The sequence below is a fragment of the Syngnathus acus genome, chromosome 4 (genome assembly GCF_901709675.1).
Source record: "Syngnathus acus chromosome 4, fSynAcu1.2, whole genome shotgun sequence".
In the NCBI taxonomy this organism is placed as follows: Eukaryota; Metazoa; Chordata; class Actinopteri; order Syngnathiformes; family Syngnathidae; genus Syngnathus; species Syngnathus acus.
The window spans coordinates 7,680,203-7,700,654 of NC_051090.1; the positions used below are offsets into that span (position 1 = coordinate 7,680,203).

General features: G+C 39.0%; 1 protein-coding gene across 3 annotated transcripts in view; it reads left to right on the top strand.

Moving 5' to 3' along the window:
• negr1 (neuronal growth regulator 1) overlaps positions 1 to 20,452 on the top strand; it is an 89,204-nt gene that overhangs the window by 35,727 nt on the left and 33,025 nt on the right. For all 3 annotated transcript variants that reach the window (XM_037248983.1, XM_037248982.1, XM_037248984.1), the window contains exons 3-4: positions 352 to 477; positions 9,858 to 9,989. In XM_037248983.1, the coding sequence (XP_037104878.1) occupies positions 352 to 477; positions 9,858 to 9,989 (258 nt within the window). The remainder of the gene's footprint in view (positions 1 to 351; positions 478 to 9,857; positions 9,990 to 20,452) is intronic.

Genomic DNA, 20,452 nt, shown 5'->3' on the forward strand with positions numbered 1-20,452 from the left:
ACAGAATCCCTCTGTCATACCTTCTGTCTCTCTAGTCTCAAGATCAATACAAATACAATACAATACAAAATTAATGAATTGATTCTTATTCTGCGCCGAGGATACAGTCACTGTACTGACCGTCATTATAACCAACTCTATTCATTATGTCTGGTATTATTCATAGCCATGTCAATTAAGGAACCCACGCTCATTCTTGTGGGTGGTTGAGTGCCTTTCCGTAAACGCTCATTTAATTGCCATCAGCCTCCTTCAATAACCCTGAACAACTACCTGTTCCTTCTTTTAAATGCTTGTTTGTATACTATATTTCATGCATATTTTAAATGTCTATATTTTGCCTCCTAACAGTTCCTCCCAAGATATATGACATTTCCTCCGACATCACGGTAAATGAGGGCAGCAATGTGTCGCTCATCTGTACGGCCAGTGGGAAACCTGAGCCAGCCATTTCCTGGAGACACATAACCCCATTAGGTGAGTTCACGTCACCTCACGCATACTCATGCTAATGAATGGGTGGATGCACAGCTATTTGGATGGATGCACCTTCAGAGGAAATGAGGAAGCATGGTTGAGATCAATAGGTGAAAGACTGAGAAGAGATGGCTGGCGGTTGTGTTGTGCATTGAGATATAGAATGGGGAGGGGGGCTGAGATGTGGGTTATGTGGTTGGCAGGATATATGAGTGAAGGGTTGGGGTGGTGGTAGATGTAAAAATAATTGAGCACAACGCATCATGCAGAAAGGCAAGTCCTGCAATGACATGGATGTCCGTATAAAGCATGCACAATACGCAATAACAAAGCAAGTCCTTTATCATCATAGAATTTTATATTTATCGCGATTCGTTAATACATTTGTCCAGTTTCCAAAACAGCTGCTATATCTGTCGAACTGAAGAATTAAAAAGTAGGAGAAACAGCCTTTCTACACATCAAGTATAAAGTAAATGACAACCTGCAGAGAGCAAGGTATTGCAATATCAATATTTTGCATCAACTGGAGACATGATTCCATTGCCAACCTCTGAGCTTTTACTCCAATCACTGTGCCTGTGAGAAAGATCAGACCCAAGATGGAAAAAAATATTTATACACTATATATTTCTTTAAATAGCAAGAGGAATTTTATGGTCATAAAATTTTTAGACACCAATGAGTAGTGAGGATCACCCATGGAACATTTCAGTGCCTCTCTTCCTCTGAAAATAATTTCAAAGGAAACTAGTTGAAACTGTGAGATGGGCAGAGATGCCTGGAGGCATGCCGGAATTGAAATTGACCTTTAAAGTCAGTTATGTCAAATCCGGACAACATAGTATGTCTCCTTTTATAAAGAGAAAGGCCAAGAGGAAAGGTAAATACCATTTTTCAAAATGTATGCAGTTTACTTTTTAGAAGTGAAAGTTAAGTTTGAGACCGAAAACACAATGGTATAACTTTGACATTGGGTATAAAGACCATTCAGATTTTTCTTCTATCACATCCTTTCATTTAATTAGAAATAACAGTTTGAACTTGTAACTCAAAGACCCTCAACAGACCTCCATCTCACCAGCTCTTTTCCTCTCTAATTTTTATATTAATGGATTACAGCTGGCTGTGCCTATCTGAGAGCTCTGCGGATGACTGCATTTATCTTTTGGCTGTCAAATCCTCCCGCGTGGTGTTCTTGGCTGATTGTGTTAGCTGAGTTTTCGGAAGATGATCAAAAGAGTCATCCTCGGAGTCCGAGTGGCAGTCACTCATCCCGCTTTGAAGTGTCCACACTTTGAAGTCTGTCGGCGAAGAAAATGATATGCTGGTCGAATGAAAGGGTGCAGGCCCAAATGTAATCACAGGCTGTCTCCAAGCACATCAGAAACGAAGCCATTAGCTATTGGATCTTTGAGTTGACTATTGTAGGTGTCTCAATTTGTCCAAAGGATGTGGGAGCACTGAAATGTTGTAATAGGCTAATGTCCTTTTACTGGAATGCCATAAAATCCTTTGGCTATACAGAGCAGTTTCCTTTGGCATACGCAACTGTAATGTCTTGAATGTGCAAGCGGCGTGCAAGGTAATATTCGTCTCAGGTACAAGTGCTCATTGGAAAAAGCGTCAGACCCGTCTGTGCCTTGAGTTACACTATTTGTCATTGTCTGCAAGTGTCAATTTGAAGGATAAATACATTCATTTCCCGATTGTATCGATTGCTGTAACACGAGTGATGTTATAGTAGCGCAGGTGTTTGTCCTCAAAACAGAAGTGAAGGCTCTTTGGTCACTTTTATAAGTGAAAGCTGCAGAAAGGCCTTTTTACAGTCACAAATGTTGACATATGGCCGGCATTATTTTTGGGCTTTACAGTGAACCATTATTGGTGGGAGCAGGGTTGTTTCACACTGGATAGTTCTCCTGCAGCATTCAGTGTAGTTTGACAGGATGATAAATTGGCCTGACTGACTGTCAATTTTTTATTCCGTCTGCGATTATTTAGATTTTGCTTTTTTTTTTTGCTCCTCTACATGACTGTCAGTTGACATTTAATAAATGTTGAGTATTCACTGAATTGTGATCATTAACTATTTATTGAGAAATTAATGTTTTTAGAAAATAAGGCAATTCTTCTGTAACAGAGATGCACATTGCAATGTAAGATTGTTCACAAGCATAGTTTTCTTTTTGTCAAGAAACAAAGCCATGTCATTAAATGCTGAACAGAAGAGCAACCGTGCCCGTAGTATATGTCTGGAAGAATCACAGCCTTTTGTGTAACAGCTTAATTAACCATTCTTGACAATCCAATTCGAAAACATTTGAGGGGATTCGAATATCGGCTCAGGGCCTACGTGGGTAATCTCCCAGGATGTTCGCATTTCTCCCACATTCCAAAGCCAAGCATGTTCGTTCACTTGGAGACTATAAATTGAGACATAAATATGTCTTCCTGAGATTGATGTATTTTGTGATTTGACCCAGCTGATAGTTCACAGCTTCCAAAAGTGATGCTAGTCTTTTTGGTCCCCGAGTTTAAAATGTGTTTCAAATCAGCTTGCACGGTTAAATTGAAGCTGAATATCAATGAGAAACACCATTAGCAGAAGTACATTGGTAAGATTCCCAGAAGCCACTCTCGCATGATAAATCTCGTACTTGACATACCTACTTACTATATGCTGAAAGCCTAAAAGACTTGATCGTATTGCCTCTACTACAGAGTACTTAGTTTTGAGTGAGGTAACCGCATAAAAACACATTTTGGTATGGCGAAATTGCTGATCAAAAGAGCTGTGAGTTTTAAAATTTCATAGATAATTATTCTACTCTGAAGGTAGCGTCAATGGATATTAAGAAAAGCCAAATGTATCACAAATGAGAGATAAAAAGACGTGTCCTCCCAATTGCTAACAATTTAATTAATTAGATTTGTTAATTTCCATCAGGTCACCCCTATGTCAAGCTTTAACACCATCTCCTGGTGAAGTTTTGGAACTACTACATGTTTTGGGATAGCCAATGTGCCTGGGCCAAATTCAATACCTAATTTTACACCATCTTGTACCACCATGCCACTTGACAACACTCTTATTCATGGATGTGTAAATACAGACAGGAGTCTCTGTTGGGTTATTTGGTGGTCTATGCCACACCCAGACATACATCTCAAAAGCCACACCCCCCTTACACATACATCTCAAAAGCATACCGTATTTTCCACACTATAAGAGGCACCTAAAAACCTCCAATTTTCTCAAAAGCCGACAGTGCGCCTTATAATCAGGTGCGCCTTATATATGGACCAATATTGAGCCATTACAGCAGGCGTGTCCAAAGTCCGGCCCGCGGGCCAAATGTATATATCTTATATATGGACAAAGTTTTAAAATGGGCCATTCATTGAAGGTGCGCCTTATAATCCGGTGCACCTTATATATGAACAAAGTCTTAAAATGGGCCATTCATTGAAGGTGCGCCTTATAATCCGGTGCGCCTTATAGTGCAGAAAATACGGTACCTTCCACAAAACCTGCCGCCTTGTAACAGCAGAAGGCTACGTCAGCAATGCGGTCAACCTTGACATGGCCACAATACAGTGAATGATACCATTGCCTGTGTTGACATATATCGCTTGATGCCATATGGGGTGACAGTAGCTGATGGGAAATTCTTGACAAATCTGCGACATTACTCTGGAGATTGCTAAACATCACGCCGCAGCAGATGGCCTTTCTGCACAAACTATGTACATGGGTCTATACTTGAATCCTAATGCTGAACAACTACACACAAAAGGATTTTCACATCTTAAAAGATTTTTAATCAATGATAGACCCTACACAAAGGTACAAAGTAACAGTTGCGTTCATATTGTGTGTTCTACGCGGAGAATTTCAGCAGTGAGCACCACAAATTAAGATTCTGTCTCACCATCAATTTCAAAACCAGTCCTGTGAGGTAGAAATCTCATGTAATCATATTTGATCTCTCCAAAATGAAGAACAGAAACTCAGATATGAGCAAATGTTGCCCGAGTGCTTCCAGAGGCAGGGATGAAATGAAAGTGAAAATGGCAACATTGTCAAGAAAAGATTAGGTTGATAATATACGTCTGGCTCTGTCCACCAGGGCGTCTTTTAAGACCATGACCTGCACAGTGTCCATTCTGATTGAACATGTTACATGCACTAACTTTGGGATAGTTTTACAGGTCATCGGGGTGATGCCACATGCATTAAGACTTGGCTCCTTTTGCAAACTCCCATTCCAGATTCAGGCTGCCTCACACGGTCAACCAGGTTACACAACAGTAAAGGAACAAACAGTTGCCTTCCGGCCCACACCTTGTGTTGGAGGACCAGAAGGCATCTCAAGCCACTGTAGCAACGTGGGCTGCTCTCTCCTTTTAAGAGTTAAAAGGATTTGTGTGATTGCCCTTGGTGGTGTAATGGATTCCTCAGCGATGCCTGTACTATCTGTGTATTGCAGGCCTGGAGGAAGTGTACAACTCCACTTCACAATGTGGGAAATTGCTAACTGCTTCAGTGACTGCATTGAATTTAAGATTATACTTGCTATGATTTTTTTAATTTGGCTTGGAGTCACACTTCTGTCAGGTTAGTCTCTTGAAAGTACATCTCCACAGCAGGTCCTCGGGTGCCTGAATATTACAACTGAATTATTTACTTTTTTTTCTCCATTTTCTTTGGTGTATTTTTTGTCAAGGTGTAATGTCACGCATCAAGGCTGTCATTCTTGCTGAGAGGCTTTTGACCTTCTCATCCTATTGTATCCATGATCAATTGAAACACTATTTGCTACCTTGGTACAATAATGAAACTCAATTTCACAAACAATAATCAAGACGCACAATAATGTTATTGGATCACAGGACGGGTAAAAATAATGCAATCATAAATTTGATAAACATGCCATGTGTTATTTGCTAAATCACACAGCGGTGTCAGTAATACTAACAACTTTAGCACATTGTATTTTATTTTGCCTCTGTTTTGTGTTACTACATTCGACAACATTTTTCAATCATAACAATGTCCAAGTGGGACTGTGGATATCTTTATTACAGCTTAGCGAAATACATTTGACTAGGAAAATTAATTTGGCAGTCAAGACACAGAAACAGGATTAAGACGTATCTCTGCAATGCCTTCCCCAATCATAATCAAAATTCCTCAGTGGGCAAAAATGCCTCCACTGCTCCACTGCACCTAAATACTGTACAATGTACTCAGGCTTGATTGACTTATGCTTGGCAGTGGTGTCAAATAATGCTGATGTAATCATATCACAGTTTATATATATTACTGTCTTCATCAGTGATTGGCCAGCATAGTTGTCTCTGATGGCCTAAACACACGCAAAAAAACGTGTACTTTTTTGTTAACCAATCAAAGTTTACCTTCTGTGTGGCCACATCAACCTAATCTACCTAGAGCCTTCAAATTTAGTACTGTGATTTATGTAATTTACATACAGGGTAAAATTAATTCACATATTTGTTACATATTTGAAAATTATTTTGGAAAACATACAACACACTTTGGCACCCAAGTCGGCCCTCCTCCACTCTATAAGAACTGAGTGCCTTTGTTCTCACCAGTGAACGTTGGACACAATGGCGAGTTGCGTAAGTATAATTATTTGGCCCATTTTTAGCACCAGAGCATGCGGTTAACTATCTAGCTATTGTATGCCTTCATCTTGAAAAACGAATCTGTTATATACGGCACAATTTACAGAACAGCTCGGTGTCATTATTTAGATTAACGAGCAATATTTTGGGCATCCTTTATTAGCAATTGAACATGATTTCCGTATGACGTCGTGATGCAAAAAAAATAAAAATAAAACTGTGCTGTTCGGAAAGAGAAGTCAAGTCTGACTATTCATTACGAAAGCACATCGCCGTGCGCTGAGGACCAACTTCAAAATAAGTCTGCCAAGACTGATGTCTACGTATTATTTGGTAGACATTTATTTATTAGTTGGCCTTTACAACTCTGTCTTGCATTCTTCCCAATTGTGCACACCAAATAAACAGCCAAGTTAGTTAGTTAGCTACTTGCATTACACGAGGACTTGTTTCACCGCAAATTCCTTTTTAGAGTCAAGGGTGACATTAACTAAGAAATACTAGTCAAATGTTGCAGTATTTTCTCATTATTTAACAAGGGCATTATTTTAACCACAAGGTGCACAACGGGTGGTACACTGCACTTGTTCCGCAAACAAGTATTCACAGCAGTACACAAACAAGTTAAGAGATTGCCAGAAAAATATCCTGATGTGAAATATCTGTGCCTGACTGTGTTCAATTGGTTTGATAACAGGATAAAGAATTGTACAATGGACACTCGCAATACCTGCAGCTACCCCTGCTGTTGGAATGATAAGAGCAGGTTTTACTCATTAATGCATGAGGCGCCACAGCAACGTTTGGCTTGTTTCAAATATGCTGACAGAACACTTGCACTTATTTAAATGTATTTTCATAAACACAGTAACACACAAGTTTTTGGTTAAGGTGCAAAGAATGTGCTCTGCTCCATTTGAGTTCATCTAGGAAATCTACTTAGTATACTAGATACTGCAGATTTATTTATGTCCATATGTTAGGTTATGAAATTTAATGATGTGGTTCAAAATAGTTTCAACATTTTCATAATTCATATGTTTTCTACACTTTCTAACTACCCGTGTGTATTGCTGTTAGGCTCAGATGTTTTTCCTGTTAGCGATTATGGATATTTGTGTAATTATAGATAGAAATACAGTCCAATGGAAGATTTGGGGAAAAGGAAAGAACAAAAACATTTTTAGGAAACAATATCACGTTACGTTTCAGACTGGGAATCTTTCCTTGGCACAATCCTGGAAGGTCGAAAACATAAGAAAAAAAAAAGCTTTTTTTGCAAAAGCCTGGCTGGGTTTTACAATGAACAGTTGGTACATTATTTTTTATCTACAATGCTTTGTGGTTGTTCTAACCTAAACTGTTTGAATTGTAAATTATTATTTCTTGCATAAAAGTTAAGTCCTGCTATGTAACTCCTGTAGCAAAGAGTGGTGTCTTATGCTATTAAACTTCTCAAAAAGTCCCCATGTGAAATCACCAGCATTTCATTGAACTTCTTGGTAAGTGTTATTGGACGTATCAAGCATACTCAGCATCATGGGTCAGTTCCTTTCATTTTATTGCCCTGTTAAAAGTCACAAGTGTACACTGCGGATTCCTTCGCTCTCAGTTTCACAATTCCTCATTGCAGTGATGCACAATAGAGTTGTGCATTTGGGCCGCAGAGCAGGTCAACAATGTTTTTCAACAATTGCAAGAAAGAGATGTTTGGGATTTGCAGTGAAATGTGTATTTGAGATTATTAAAGAGTTTAACGACCCACAGAATGTAAAAATGCATTATGATCAAATACACAGAACAGAAACAAACTATTAAAACCGTTTATAGTAAGATGCATGTAATTGTCACTCACATCCTTCTTACCACATGAAGCACTGACCCATATGTCTTGGTCGTCTTCTTTTATCTATAAAGCTTTGACGGGCTGGACTGTTTGGAGAGCCTTTCGAGGCAACGAGAATTTGAAGAGGTCTGCATATTTAACTAAATATCACTCTGACAGCCTGCTTTATTACAAAGATTAGAATCTTGGTGAACACCGTGTGGAATAAAGGAGGCTCTATTTCGTGAATGTCAAGTTCTTCTGGAAGCCACCTGTTGTGCTCATGCTCATCATCTGGCAACTTTCTTGAATTATATCAGCCTTGGAAAAAAGGACCGATTGTGTTGCTTGTGAAATGGAATTAGTAACTAGCTCAGATTAGCATTTAACATTAAATAAGGAAGGTGTAATGTATCAAATAAAATCATGTAACCAATGAATTTGGCTTTGTCATGGTTACTCAAATTCTCGCGGTTGAAGCTATAGGTCACACCAAAACTGATGCATAGGACAATCACGTGCCAAATAGATGTTTACCCAGTTTTAATTGTGCAAAATAACTCCCCTGTCACATGCCATACTGACATACCTCGATATGCTCTTCAACAAAGCTCATCCACTTGCCCTGCTTTGTTATAAAGAACGAAACCAATGTTCATTTATATCTCCCTTTGTGCACTTTTTATAATTGGAGGGCAATTTTCTAGCCTCATACACTACCACTTTATGGACCAGCCATTTAAGTGATTTTTTCTTGGTGTTGCATTTATTGTGTAGCCACTGATGTCTTTGTTGAGACTTTGAACTTCATTGTTGCTACGGCAACCGTGTGAGGAAAAGAGAGAGCTAATTATTGATAGTGCCCCCAGTTTCAAATTGTGCAATACATATTTAGCAGATAAAAAGTCACAGAAGCTCAATGAAAAAAAATGATATATTTTAAGAGATGATTGACTATAACAAGCTTGAGCTGTAGAATTGAACCTGCATCTGTTTTACAACACACCAAACACTACACAAAATAATTGCAAGCTCCCCAAAATAAAGTCAATAAAAGTAAAACAAAAGTTGGAAAGTCTTTGATATTAATACGAGTAGAATGAGAAATTACAGTCAAACGGATGGATGGAAATACAAATGACAGAATTATATCCAAACTACACAAGAAGAAAAATGCCAGAAAAAATAAAAGCGTATAAATAGTTTAGCATGATGCCAAATGAATGAAGGGTAGGAGGTGCAAACCGAGAAGAACAGAACTGTTGTAACAGGCTGCCGACTCACCATGCATTGAATTGGTTGCGTCAGTGAAAGCTAATCATGTTAATGAACTCGGAACTAATTGACTGGTAACCTGTCAAGGGCGCAGCTTACCTTCCCTTTCAGGCTATCAAGAATCATGGATTAGAAAAGAACCATGTTTTTTCTGCTTGCAATATATCAGCACCAAATTTCTTTCCCCACTTCCAATGGAAGTGGTCACCTTTTTCTAGATCTGCATTATTTTTGTAGCCATCATGCTGGTCATGGTGCTTTGTTATCTAAAACACTGACCTGTGCTTGCTCTTTGTCCTTGTTCACGAGAAGCTCTAAATGCATTTCCTGGAGTTCATCATGGGCAAATTAGCGTTGAAGATGTCAACATTTAATTTCCAAACACATCTATAAGAGTGCATGAGTACACTGCTCATCCGCTGCTGTTTTATGATGAAAGCAAGGTCACCAAGAGTTTATTACAGCATTTTATTGAATTGCTTCCCCAAGACTTCCTCGCATAAACCACGGGTAACTGCAAGATGATAGCTATACTATATTGAGTTTACAGAGTGTGTGCATGTGTAGTGGTCTTTGTCGACATGCAATAAGCACCTTCACTTCTCTCTCTCTCTCTTTACAGCCAGGAAGTATGACAGCGGTGAATATCTTAACATCACTGGCATCACAAGGGACCAAGCTGGAGACTATGAATGCAGCGCTTTAAATGACATCGCCTCTCCTGACACCAAAACAGTAAAAGTCACAGTCAACTGTAAGTACACACCATCATTCTCTGCATACTTCACACTGGCCTTTCAGCCTTATAAAAGAGACAGGCGCAGCCTTCAATGATAACACTGCCATGTCCCTGATCATTCACCTCCTGAAACTGCGCCATCCAAAAGTTTCAGAAGAAGTGGAATGCTTAGCATTTCTTAATATTTAATGCGATAAGTCCCTTTTTGTCTGTGCATATAGGTGATTAATTCACGCTAAGGGAAGGTCTGACTGTTCCAAGCGCTATTCCATTATGCAGTTAATGAGTCTTCCAAAAGTGTGAGGAGACAGTAATGAGGAGCTGTGACATTAATGAATGATACTGGGCTTTAGCTGCTGTGGTCACAGAAGAAGCACAACTAAGAGGCGTGAGAGGGATTGATACCGTTAGCTTTCTTTTAAAGTGCTCCTACTTTTATTCTTATGGGCTTCTGTATAGATAGCTTGTGCATGATCTCAGTTAGCAAAACCTAAAAGTGGAGTTGGCGTTTTAACAGTCCTTGCAAGATTGGAATGTTGCCTCACTCCACTAATCCCTCCCTCCCTTTCTTCCTTGGGTCTCTGACCAAAGTCGTGCCCCTGACGAACATCCACATGCAGCAGACGTGCACTGTCTGCAACTTGTGCTGTAAAAAGCCTACAAAATCTACAGCTGCTACCTTGGCACGATTTATTCGTAATGGAGTGTTACTATGAGACTCACTGGTTTGTTTTAAGATTTGGTGAATGTACAATCAATTGAGAAGCAAATAGAGGTGATGAATTTACAGGTCACTTCTGAATCTTCAGCTGCTTGACAGTTTAACAACTATGACAAAGTATTATTTGTTGATTAAAAAAAATACCTGTAAGCCATAAACTCTCCTTTTAAAGGGAAGTCAACTCAACATTTTATTTTTTGCTGGTCCAATATTGTCTAATATTGAGTTTACTCCAGAAAAATCTACATTTATTTATGTACCGTAATTTCCGGACTATAAACCGCGACTTTTTTCTCAAGTTTTGAACCCTGCGGTTTATAGTCCAGTGCTGCTTATATATGGGTTTTGTAACTAAATTATCATGTTTAGACGAGTGGGCCCACATAGAACATAAAGAAAATGTTTGAGTTGACTTCCTTTTAAGGCGTTTAAAAACCGGCAGCGTTGAAAAAAGGCTCCTCTTGGACCAGTTTGCAAGAGTTTTAACTCGAGTTTCGAGGAATAATTTACCCATTATATAGTTTTCATTATTACCACAATGTCGAGCCCTGCAATGTATGCGCTGTACCTTTTCCAGCTCATTGCTATGGACGCTTTGGCTCTGGCTTCATTTTGAAATTGACTCTTGTGGCCATTATTTCTGTGTAATGCCTGGCGCTAATGAGCTGGGTCTGAGTGGGATTTTATATGCCAATTATTTATACCTCTGCTAAGATACGGTTTCAAGGATGAACAGTTATTATACTACCATTGTGCTGTGCTCCGAAATAGATATTCAGCGATTCGAATAAAGCATGTCATCGTCTGAGGACACATTTTCGTGCGACGGGCATATGACTTCTCCATTCTAAATGAGTGAACTGATGAAGAAAACTCTGCTGTCAGACAAAGTTACCACTGCTTGAGCACCAGAGTCATGCTTTGAGTGGGAGTAAGCTGTCGTTCCTCAAGTGTTAAGGCAGTGTTTCCTTCCCTGAGTTATCAGGCGCTGACAGATCGTCAGAGCGTTCCTGTCACTGAGCAATTGCTCATTCTTTTTTTATTGATTTCTGACATAGTGGAAAATTGTCTGGACCTTGTGGCTTTCTTCCTTTTGGTGATTTGTAAATTAGCCCATGGAGAAAGATGCGATATTTTTTCCACCTTTCCATGCATTGTAATGATTTTTTTAAATGGACATTTTTTTAGGAGGTTAATTGAGAAACTCACCCAATGGTTTTGAAGTTAAGGAAAAAAAAATCAAGTTTTCAGTACAATATGCATACAAGGCACAACTTTTATAGATACAAGACACCTGCTTTACATTAGAATATGTCACAGCACATCACAAAAACAAAATTGACACAAAAACAATTCTCATAAAGCAATTCTCATAAACAATAGTTTAACAACTATTTTTTCAACAATCCAAGCTAAATAATTTAACCATGTTCCAGTTGATTAAATGTTTGAATCGGCTACCAGTAAAAACCTATGAGAGAACTTAAAAACTCCACACAGCAAGTCTGCAGCAGCAATTCAAACTATCAACCTCGGAATTGCTACCACAAATCATGAACAGCATTAACAAACTTACACCAGGTATTTTAGTATACTATATTATCTAAAGAGAAACTCACATGTATTAAAATTCCATGTAATACTTAGCTTTTTACATAATTTATTGTTAAAATATGTTGATTAAAGGTTTGCCAAACTGTGGAACCCCAAACTGTGCTGTTGACATCGAGAGACTCTGTTTACTGAATAATACATGAGTTGTTCTTTTTAACATGCTGGTGGGAGATCAGTGACACGACATGTCTTTGATGGTCTGATTTGAGTGCAAAAGGTTTACAATGTCTATCTGCACACTGTATATGTAGTGTAAATTTTCATGCACTCTTTGACATGAATATTTATGATCCTTGAATTATTCTACCTCCACTTGCTTCAAAAGCACGAGAGGTAATTTGACCCATTACAAAAGCCTGCATGTGCAAATTTCAGATTTTTCAACACAATCTTTTTATATTTTTGACACATTTGTGGTGTTCTGACTTTTACCATATTTTTATTTTTTATTTATTTCTATTATAATTTTATTTTGATGTTCACAGTTACATGAAACATGCAAAGAGTTGAGGAAGCAGATCACCACAGTTGATTTGTCAGCCCAGATGGTAAACAATGTTCACTCTTTCCATGGTGCAACTGTTCTTCTGTGAGGAAACATTTGGACCATGTCCCAGTTTCTGTGACTCACAGTAGAAAAGGGCAAGTGCATGAATAGATCTACAAGCAGCTGAGTCTGTCACTGCTGCTTCCAAAACCCAAGATGGCAAATCACAAGCCAATAAAATACCATCAAATAGACAACTGAACACACTTGTACCGTCGAAAAGGACCAAATGAGTAACCTCATCTATCACTTGTTACGGCAAGTCATTTGTGTGTGATCCAAACTTATTACCTGGTTCACACTGATGGAGTCTCTTACCTACACTGCTACTCCATCATGATGTTCCTGGCTATGCACAAGCCATGTGCATTGAACCAGTCAGATAACAAATGCTACGGGGATTAAAAATTATAGAGATGAACAAAGGCTGTCTGTGTATTGTTGGCATAGAGACAAGCTGGGATCTACTATACGTGCTGAACCAACCAAAACACATAGTTAAGGAATAACACTTTGAGGGCTGCATGTTGAAGACGGACGTTGAAGAGGTCAGTGTTAGCTGGGTTGTACAAAAATTGGGTGAAATTACACCACTCACTGTGATGTACTGTATTAGCACAATATGTGGCTAGTATTATTGATAAACATACCATGCATGGATAAAATTGTATCATGCTAACAGCAGGTGAAACTCTTCCTAAACAGGTTCAAATTAAGTCGTAAACATCAGTCAATCGTGACTGTATTTTTTTTTTCTCCCATAATAACAGCATCTCGTATCATGGGTTAACAGTCTAATTAAATATTTGGCCAAACAATTTCTCTCCAATTTCAAAACAATTCATTTTAGAGGGCATAACAGGGCCATTAACCTCGAGGCTAATCACAGATTAGGGCCATTAATTAACATAACCAAGTAATGAAAACAAACTTAAGCCCCAGCACTGAGCTATGGTAAAACCCACTAACACTAAGGCTGGCGTTTGACTTTCTGTGATACAAACCATCAGAAATAGAGATTGAGGCATCTTCATAGAGTCCGCTGTTTAACCTCTGTTTGAATTTCTTATGGTTACTCAAGGCTATAATCATCTGACCACATTACTGGTAATTTAATTATTAGCTTCCTTTGCCTCTTGTCTTTGTACAATCTGCTGATGAATGAATTAGGGATGATTAATTTTTTTTTTTATCCATCAGATAAGGGTGAAAGGTGGCAGTCATCCAGAGACTCACCCTTTATTTCAGATTGCTGAAATTCCCTGCTTGGCTAAAATGTTAATCTACTCAAATGTTTTCATCTTAAAGCCACGACAAGACAATTTGAAGGAATACAGCACAGACAGGCAGAGTTGTTAGCTTTGTGCTCCATACAAGTCTTCCTATGATGCTTTATAGTCAAATGCCCCAATTCGATTCAACTAGTTTGCATTTATTGATCTGAGACCTCCACAGGTCCCTCATACACTTACATCACAGAATGTTAACTGCACTGACTTTCTGAAAATATTCCTGTATATCGTATTTTCCACACTATAAGGCGCACCGGATTATAAGGCGCACCTTCAATGAATGGCCCATTTTAAAACTTTGTCCATATATAAGGCGCACCGGATTATAAAGCGCACCTTCAATGAATGGCCCATTTTAAAACTTTGTCCATATATAAGATATATACATTTGGCCCGCGGGCCGGACTTTGGACACGCCTGCTGTAGTGGCTCAATATTGGTCCATATATAAGGCGCATCTGATTAAAAGGCGCACTGTCGGCTTCTGAGAAAATTGGAGGTTTTTAGGTGCGCCTTATAGTGCGGAAAATACGGTAGTTAAACTTAATAGTTAAATTATTGTTCTGGATTGAGTGACCAAATCAACCACATTTTATTTATTCTCTATCAAAAGCTTTGGCGATGCACCTAAGACTATTCCTGGCCATCTATATGCCTGTTTCCTCCCCAGTGGCCCTGCAGCTATAAATTCTGCTTACTTACACAATAGCCAAGTTTATATTGTTTTTCTGCTTATAATAACTAACTAAGCACTGATTATGATTAATAATTTATTATGATCCTGCATTTTAGATTGGGTGAACTTCAAAGATCTTCTGCTGCAGTGCAGATAAACTCTGATCACTAATGAAACGCAGATACCCGATTTAAATCTTTGGAATGATTAACTTCACTGTGTTCCTTGTTTGTTCCAAGCCTACAGTTATCCCCAAAAGCCCCCATGTTGTTTGGACCATTTTAGAAGTACGATATAGGAGCGAGTGTATTGGTGGAGATGTCCAGGACATTATTTCATTCACAAACATTATTTGTGTCTCCTAATGGCATAAAATTAAACAGTGCTTAGTCTCACCTAAGCAAATTTACACAGTATTAACATTATTCTTTGCCAATCGTTGTGCACTGTAAATTTGCTACACACATAACTTTTATAGCATGTGTGTGGACTGTGTCCTTGCATTTTAATGCGTGTGTTTGAAAAATTGCTTCGGTGAGGTGGGAGACATTACATGTTGATCAAATTGAAAAATACTGTTTGTTGATTACACTACATGTTAATTAGGTCTAATTTAATATGAGGGGGAAAGTTCCAGTTGGTCAGCAGTATCTATTAACACGGTGGCGTACAAGTTACAACTTTTAAGAGGAGACTTCAATGAAATGGATTCTGATCCAATTCTAAGTAGTCATTGCCCTCAAGCTGTTGGGATGTAAATCTGTCTCTCTACATCTCTCCAGAGCTCTCATCGTGATTGCTATTTAAATTTCTTGCTTCTTTTAGAGCACGGTTAAATGTGCAAAATCTTGATCTCTTGCAAACTAAATGGTCTTGTTAGTTCCACTTCAGAGTAAATTGACACGGTCACTTTCAGCTTTCAGTATCGGCATAACCTTGCTCGGAAGCGTCTCCGACGTTCCTCCGGCGAGAACGCGGCGCGTTCTATCTCCATGGGTTCAGGCCAGTGTTCATGAAGCACTGGCTGGCGAGGATAGGGTTCCGGGTGGGCAGCAGGGGGTCTCCAAGACACGTTGGCGTCACGGCAGCGGGGGGCGGGAGTAGACTTTGTCTCCTTCTCACGCAGTCCTGACCAGATCTGCCGAGCCACTCATGCGGCCAGGTCCATGGCGTCCTCAAGGGTCCAGGGGCGCTCATAGGACACCATTTCATCTTTGACGTGTTCGGCAAGACAAGGCAGTGACAAGGGCCGGTGATTTTCTTGATTGGTGGCGTGGCTGGGTGGCAGGTGACGCAGGCACGTAACAATGTTGTATTGCATTTTGAATGTTTATAGTCAACTCATCTTCACAAAAATAAATAGGAAAAAAAATATGTGACAGGGCTACTTTATAACAAAAAGGCCGGTCTGGAGCACTGTAAAAACATGTCAGACGAGCTGATAATGCTTTACTATAGCTCAAATATGTACTTTGCCATGTTAAAGTTATTAGACATTTGCTGAGCTTTCTTAAAAGTCATTACTAGTCAGCTCAAATAAACGTCTCTTATTAATTCTACTAATTACTTGCAAAATGCAGTTTTAACAATTGACAGCTTTCTTTTGTGGTCCTCTGAATCTCATGTGTGTATTAGCATACCTTTAACTGTTTTGTGCTAAAATCACACAATAGATTGAATGCCTCGTAGGAGCTGCTCAATTCTGGGCCTAAGCTGGTTATTTATATGCCTTTCATTTAATAAAACAGGAAGAACACAATGTTCCCTCGCAGTTCTGAATGGAAATCTTATTGAATTAATAAATCTTGGCAGCAGAACCATTCCTGACTGACAATTAAAAAAAAAAAGAGGACAGTGAAGCCCACAGATGGCAGTTGAGAACAGTGTCTCTGTGTGTAAGCTGATAAGTCATGCACTGATGAGTCCATTTCCTAATTGCGGTGAAAACTCATTTTCCAATCTGACTGAAGAGATAGGGATGTTAATTGATCTTTTAATTAAAAAAATGCTTGTGTGCTCATGGTACTTTTGTATTATGTAGTATATAAATAAATTCTGTGAAAAGGATGGTTTTACTCACCTTAGCAATTTTCTGGACATAACTGTGATCAAATGTGACCCGCTCTGGCTAAATAGACTGCACATTGCTACGATTAGTTTCCAGTAATGGACAATAATAAATTGGATAGTTACAAATTTGTATTTTAAGATTAGCCTACGAAGGTCTCTATTTTCATTTCCCAGCAGCCCAAAGGTTACAATTGTAGTCAGTGTATAAAATTAAGAGATTAGTAAGCAATGGGCATCATGTGTTTTTAGTCAATTTGTGAGCTCGTCTTGGGAAAGCAAATTCGGTCTCAAAATAACCCTCCGAATAGAATTTCATAATTAAATTTTTGAAAATGCACATAGCAAACAATAAAAGGAAAAAAAGTACGTTATAATGTGACACTGTAGCACAGCTCGAGCCCATACTTTGTTGAATACTTAAACATAATCATTGTTCAGATTCAAATCAATATTCAGACTTTAACACAAGCGCTGTAAAATAAAGCTACAGCTTTAATTTTTTTAATTTTAAGGCGTATATTTCCCTCTGAATAGTACAACCGCTAGAGCAGGGGTGGCCAACCAGTCAGAGACTAAGAGCCACATTTTTTTACTGTGTACCGCAAAGAGCCACATCCCCCGCCCCCCCCGAAGCGAAGCGACGCGACGCGAACACGCAGCGTTTGACGTCCCATTACCCCCCCCCCCCCCCCCACCAGAAGCGAGCCGAACGTAAAGGAGCCGCATGAAACCCGGCAAAGAGCCGCATGCGGCTCGCGAGCCGCGGGTTGGCCACTCCTGTGCTAGAGCGTTATCACAAGATTTTCCAAATATTAAATTGAGTGACGAGTCCGGCTAATCATTTATTCACTTCTGGCTGCTACAAATTATTGTCAGAGTATTGTAATTTTACATTACACACATACCCGACGTACAAACATCTGGCCCTCAGTCTTGCAACGCACCAATTAATCATTGATAGTCCCTTGAGGCTTCTTAAGGTGAGTGATTTTACATTAAAGTTTGATGCAGTCTGAACACGACCTGGCCATGAATATTACATTGAGGGTCAAACATTTTACTAATCATTAACATGCGGATGTTTGTTCACTTTGCAGGGATGCACAGTTGGAGACCTTGCATTTGTTTAGACGACAAGCTCAGCATAATATAGACACGAGGAAATTTGGTTTGTAATGGACCCACAACTGGCCATTTATCATCAAGCAGTACCACGGAGGCCACATTTTCAGCGCGTGTGTGTATGTGTTGTGTGCTATTCTTGGGCCAACCCCTCACCCCAATCTGTGGCGACGCCATGAATCCAAGCATGATTTACAGCACTACCACAGCATTCTTAGGACATTAAATTACTTGCCTTATTGAACGTTGAGGAATTTTAGTGCACTACTTTGCATTTCTCCCCAAGCACTGAAGGCGTATTTCGCGTCATATTATGATGTAAGACATGTCATCAAGTTGAAATTGGAATAATCAGAAAGGAGAACTTTTTATAGGTGTGATCATTCTTAACAGAGCTGAGTGGCAGGACCTAATTTGAAAGATCGGATTGAATTGTTATGCATGTACAGGTAAATCATATTGGACCACCTATCCTGTGGTATTATTTTATTTTATTTTAGAAAGGTCCAAAACTGGTCAACAGAAACTTTGCTTGCCTGAACTGATATAAATTCTTCTAATGGATGGATTAGATACCTTGTGTAGTAAACAGTTATGTAAGGTGCCCTTGATAAGAGAGAACATAATAGGTAATATATATGCTCAGCCTCTCACTGGATCAGTAAACGCTAAATCAGATTCACATACCCCACTGAGAAATCAATTTTTTAAGATCTTTGATGCAGTCCATCTTGAACACATAGACAGGTGAGACAAAACAAAATTATAATCTATAGGAAATGGATCCTAATGAAGAAAGCAAATTGTCTGGGAAACCAGCCATGTCATCGATCTATTTGGGGGTAAATAATAAACCTGAAATCATCTTGGACTGACAAACCAGGAATGGAAATGGATGTATGTAATTTTCAAACTGTTTTGTATATCAATGGTTGACATTTAGCAAAAAATAATGGTTACCAGGAAAGCACATAACAGAAAGGTAGCCAGTCTGAGGTATTAACCTAAACTTCACATTATAATGCAAATGCAAAAACATAGCAAAGACTAACTCAAGCTGACTCATTCAGACTGAGAAATATGTGCATGACGCCATGTGAAAATATTTCAGCAAGTGTCAGTCCAGCAGTTTAAAAAAAACTGTCTTTTCAGAGATGGTCTATTATTTATTTGGTATTTGGTCTTAATATGTAAAATGATCACCAAAACGGCATGAGAAATTTATATGTATACCATCATGCTTATCCCTAATCATACATATTTCTTTACCAAAAACATTCCACCAGAAACGGATTTGATTTTTAGTTTCAGTTTGTGCTTATTTTAACAAAGTAATCACAATAACTTGCCTCCACACTCTCAATCATTCCTACAATGTTCTTGCTTTCAGAAGCTCCCGGTATTCAATGTCGCCGCACAAAGACGTGGAATCAGTGGAAGATTATGGGAACCTACTAAACCATTGATTTTGTTCTATGTGTGATGTTCTTATTATTCCCGTGCTGTCAATCAATTCATATTGTTTATTTAATTTCCAACAGTTCATGAACCTATAAAAATGGTGTTAAATGCTTCCCACTATTTGGAAACTATCGAGTATATTCTCTTTTAATTTCCTTTTGACACACTGTATGAGTGCGTGCATGTTTATTTGTCTCCAAGTTGATAGCGAGGTGTGATCACCACGAAGGATTCAAATTCAGTGGGTGGGAATTTGAATTGGGTCATTACTTTTTTTTTTTATTAATGATATGCGCACTTAAAGCATGCGCACCCATTTCCACGCACAGCCAGCACGCAAAGGCAGTCAAAGTCTTGCACTACCCCACAGCATGGCATCGAACATGTCCTGTCGTGATAAATGAATGGGAAAGGCCTTAGCCGAACGCATCACTTGAATGACGACCTCAGGTCTTTCAGATTAGTCAGCCCTGGCCTTGGTAGAGCGAAAGGAGTGGAATAATTGGCACACACATGCAAGGACATAAAATCAGCAGACTCAAGTCATATGAGAGTGTTCATTAGGTTGCAGCAGAATGTTGGTGGAAGCAAATTCATCATCACAGAGCACACTGTCACCTCTCCTACGCGATCATAGTCCACGTTCACAAAAGCTCACATGGATCTTTTTTATACTGCTCACATCTCTTGCATCCCACCTCATCTGTCAGCTGTCTATAGACTCATACAGGTTAGAAAAGAGCTAACCCTGTGGATATATTCTACAATAAATCCTAGATTTCTTTTCTTTTAGATATTTCAGCTGTAAGAAAGCTTTAGGTAGAAGGCTGATGATCAGAAGATATTTGAGCACCGTATCCAGTAATAGTGACCAACACCACCTCTGCATGTTGAGCTGATCTTATTCTCTTCGTGTTTTCTTGAGTCTTATGTACCTACACACTGGTTTGCAAAGCCCTTAAGGAGGATATTGTG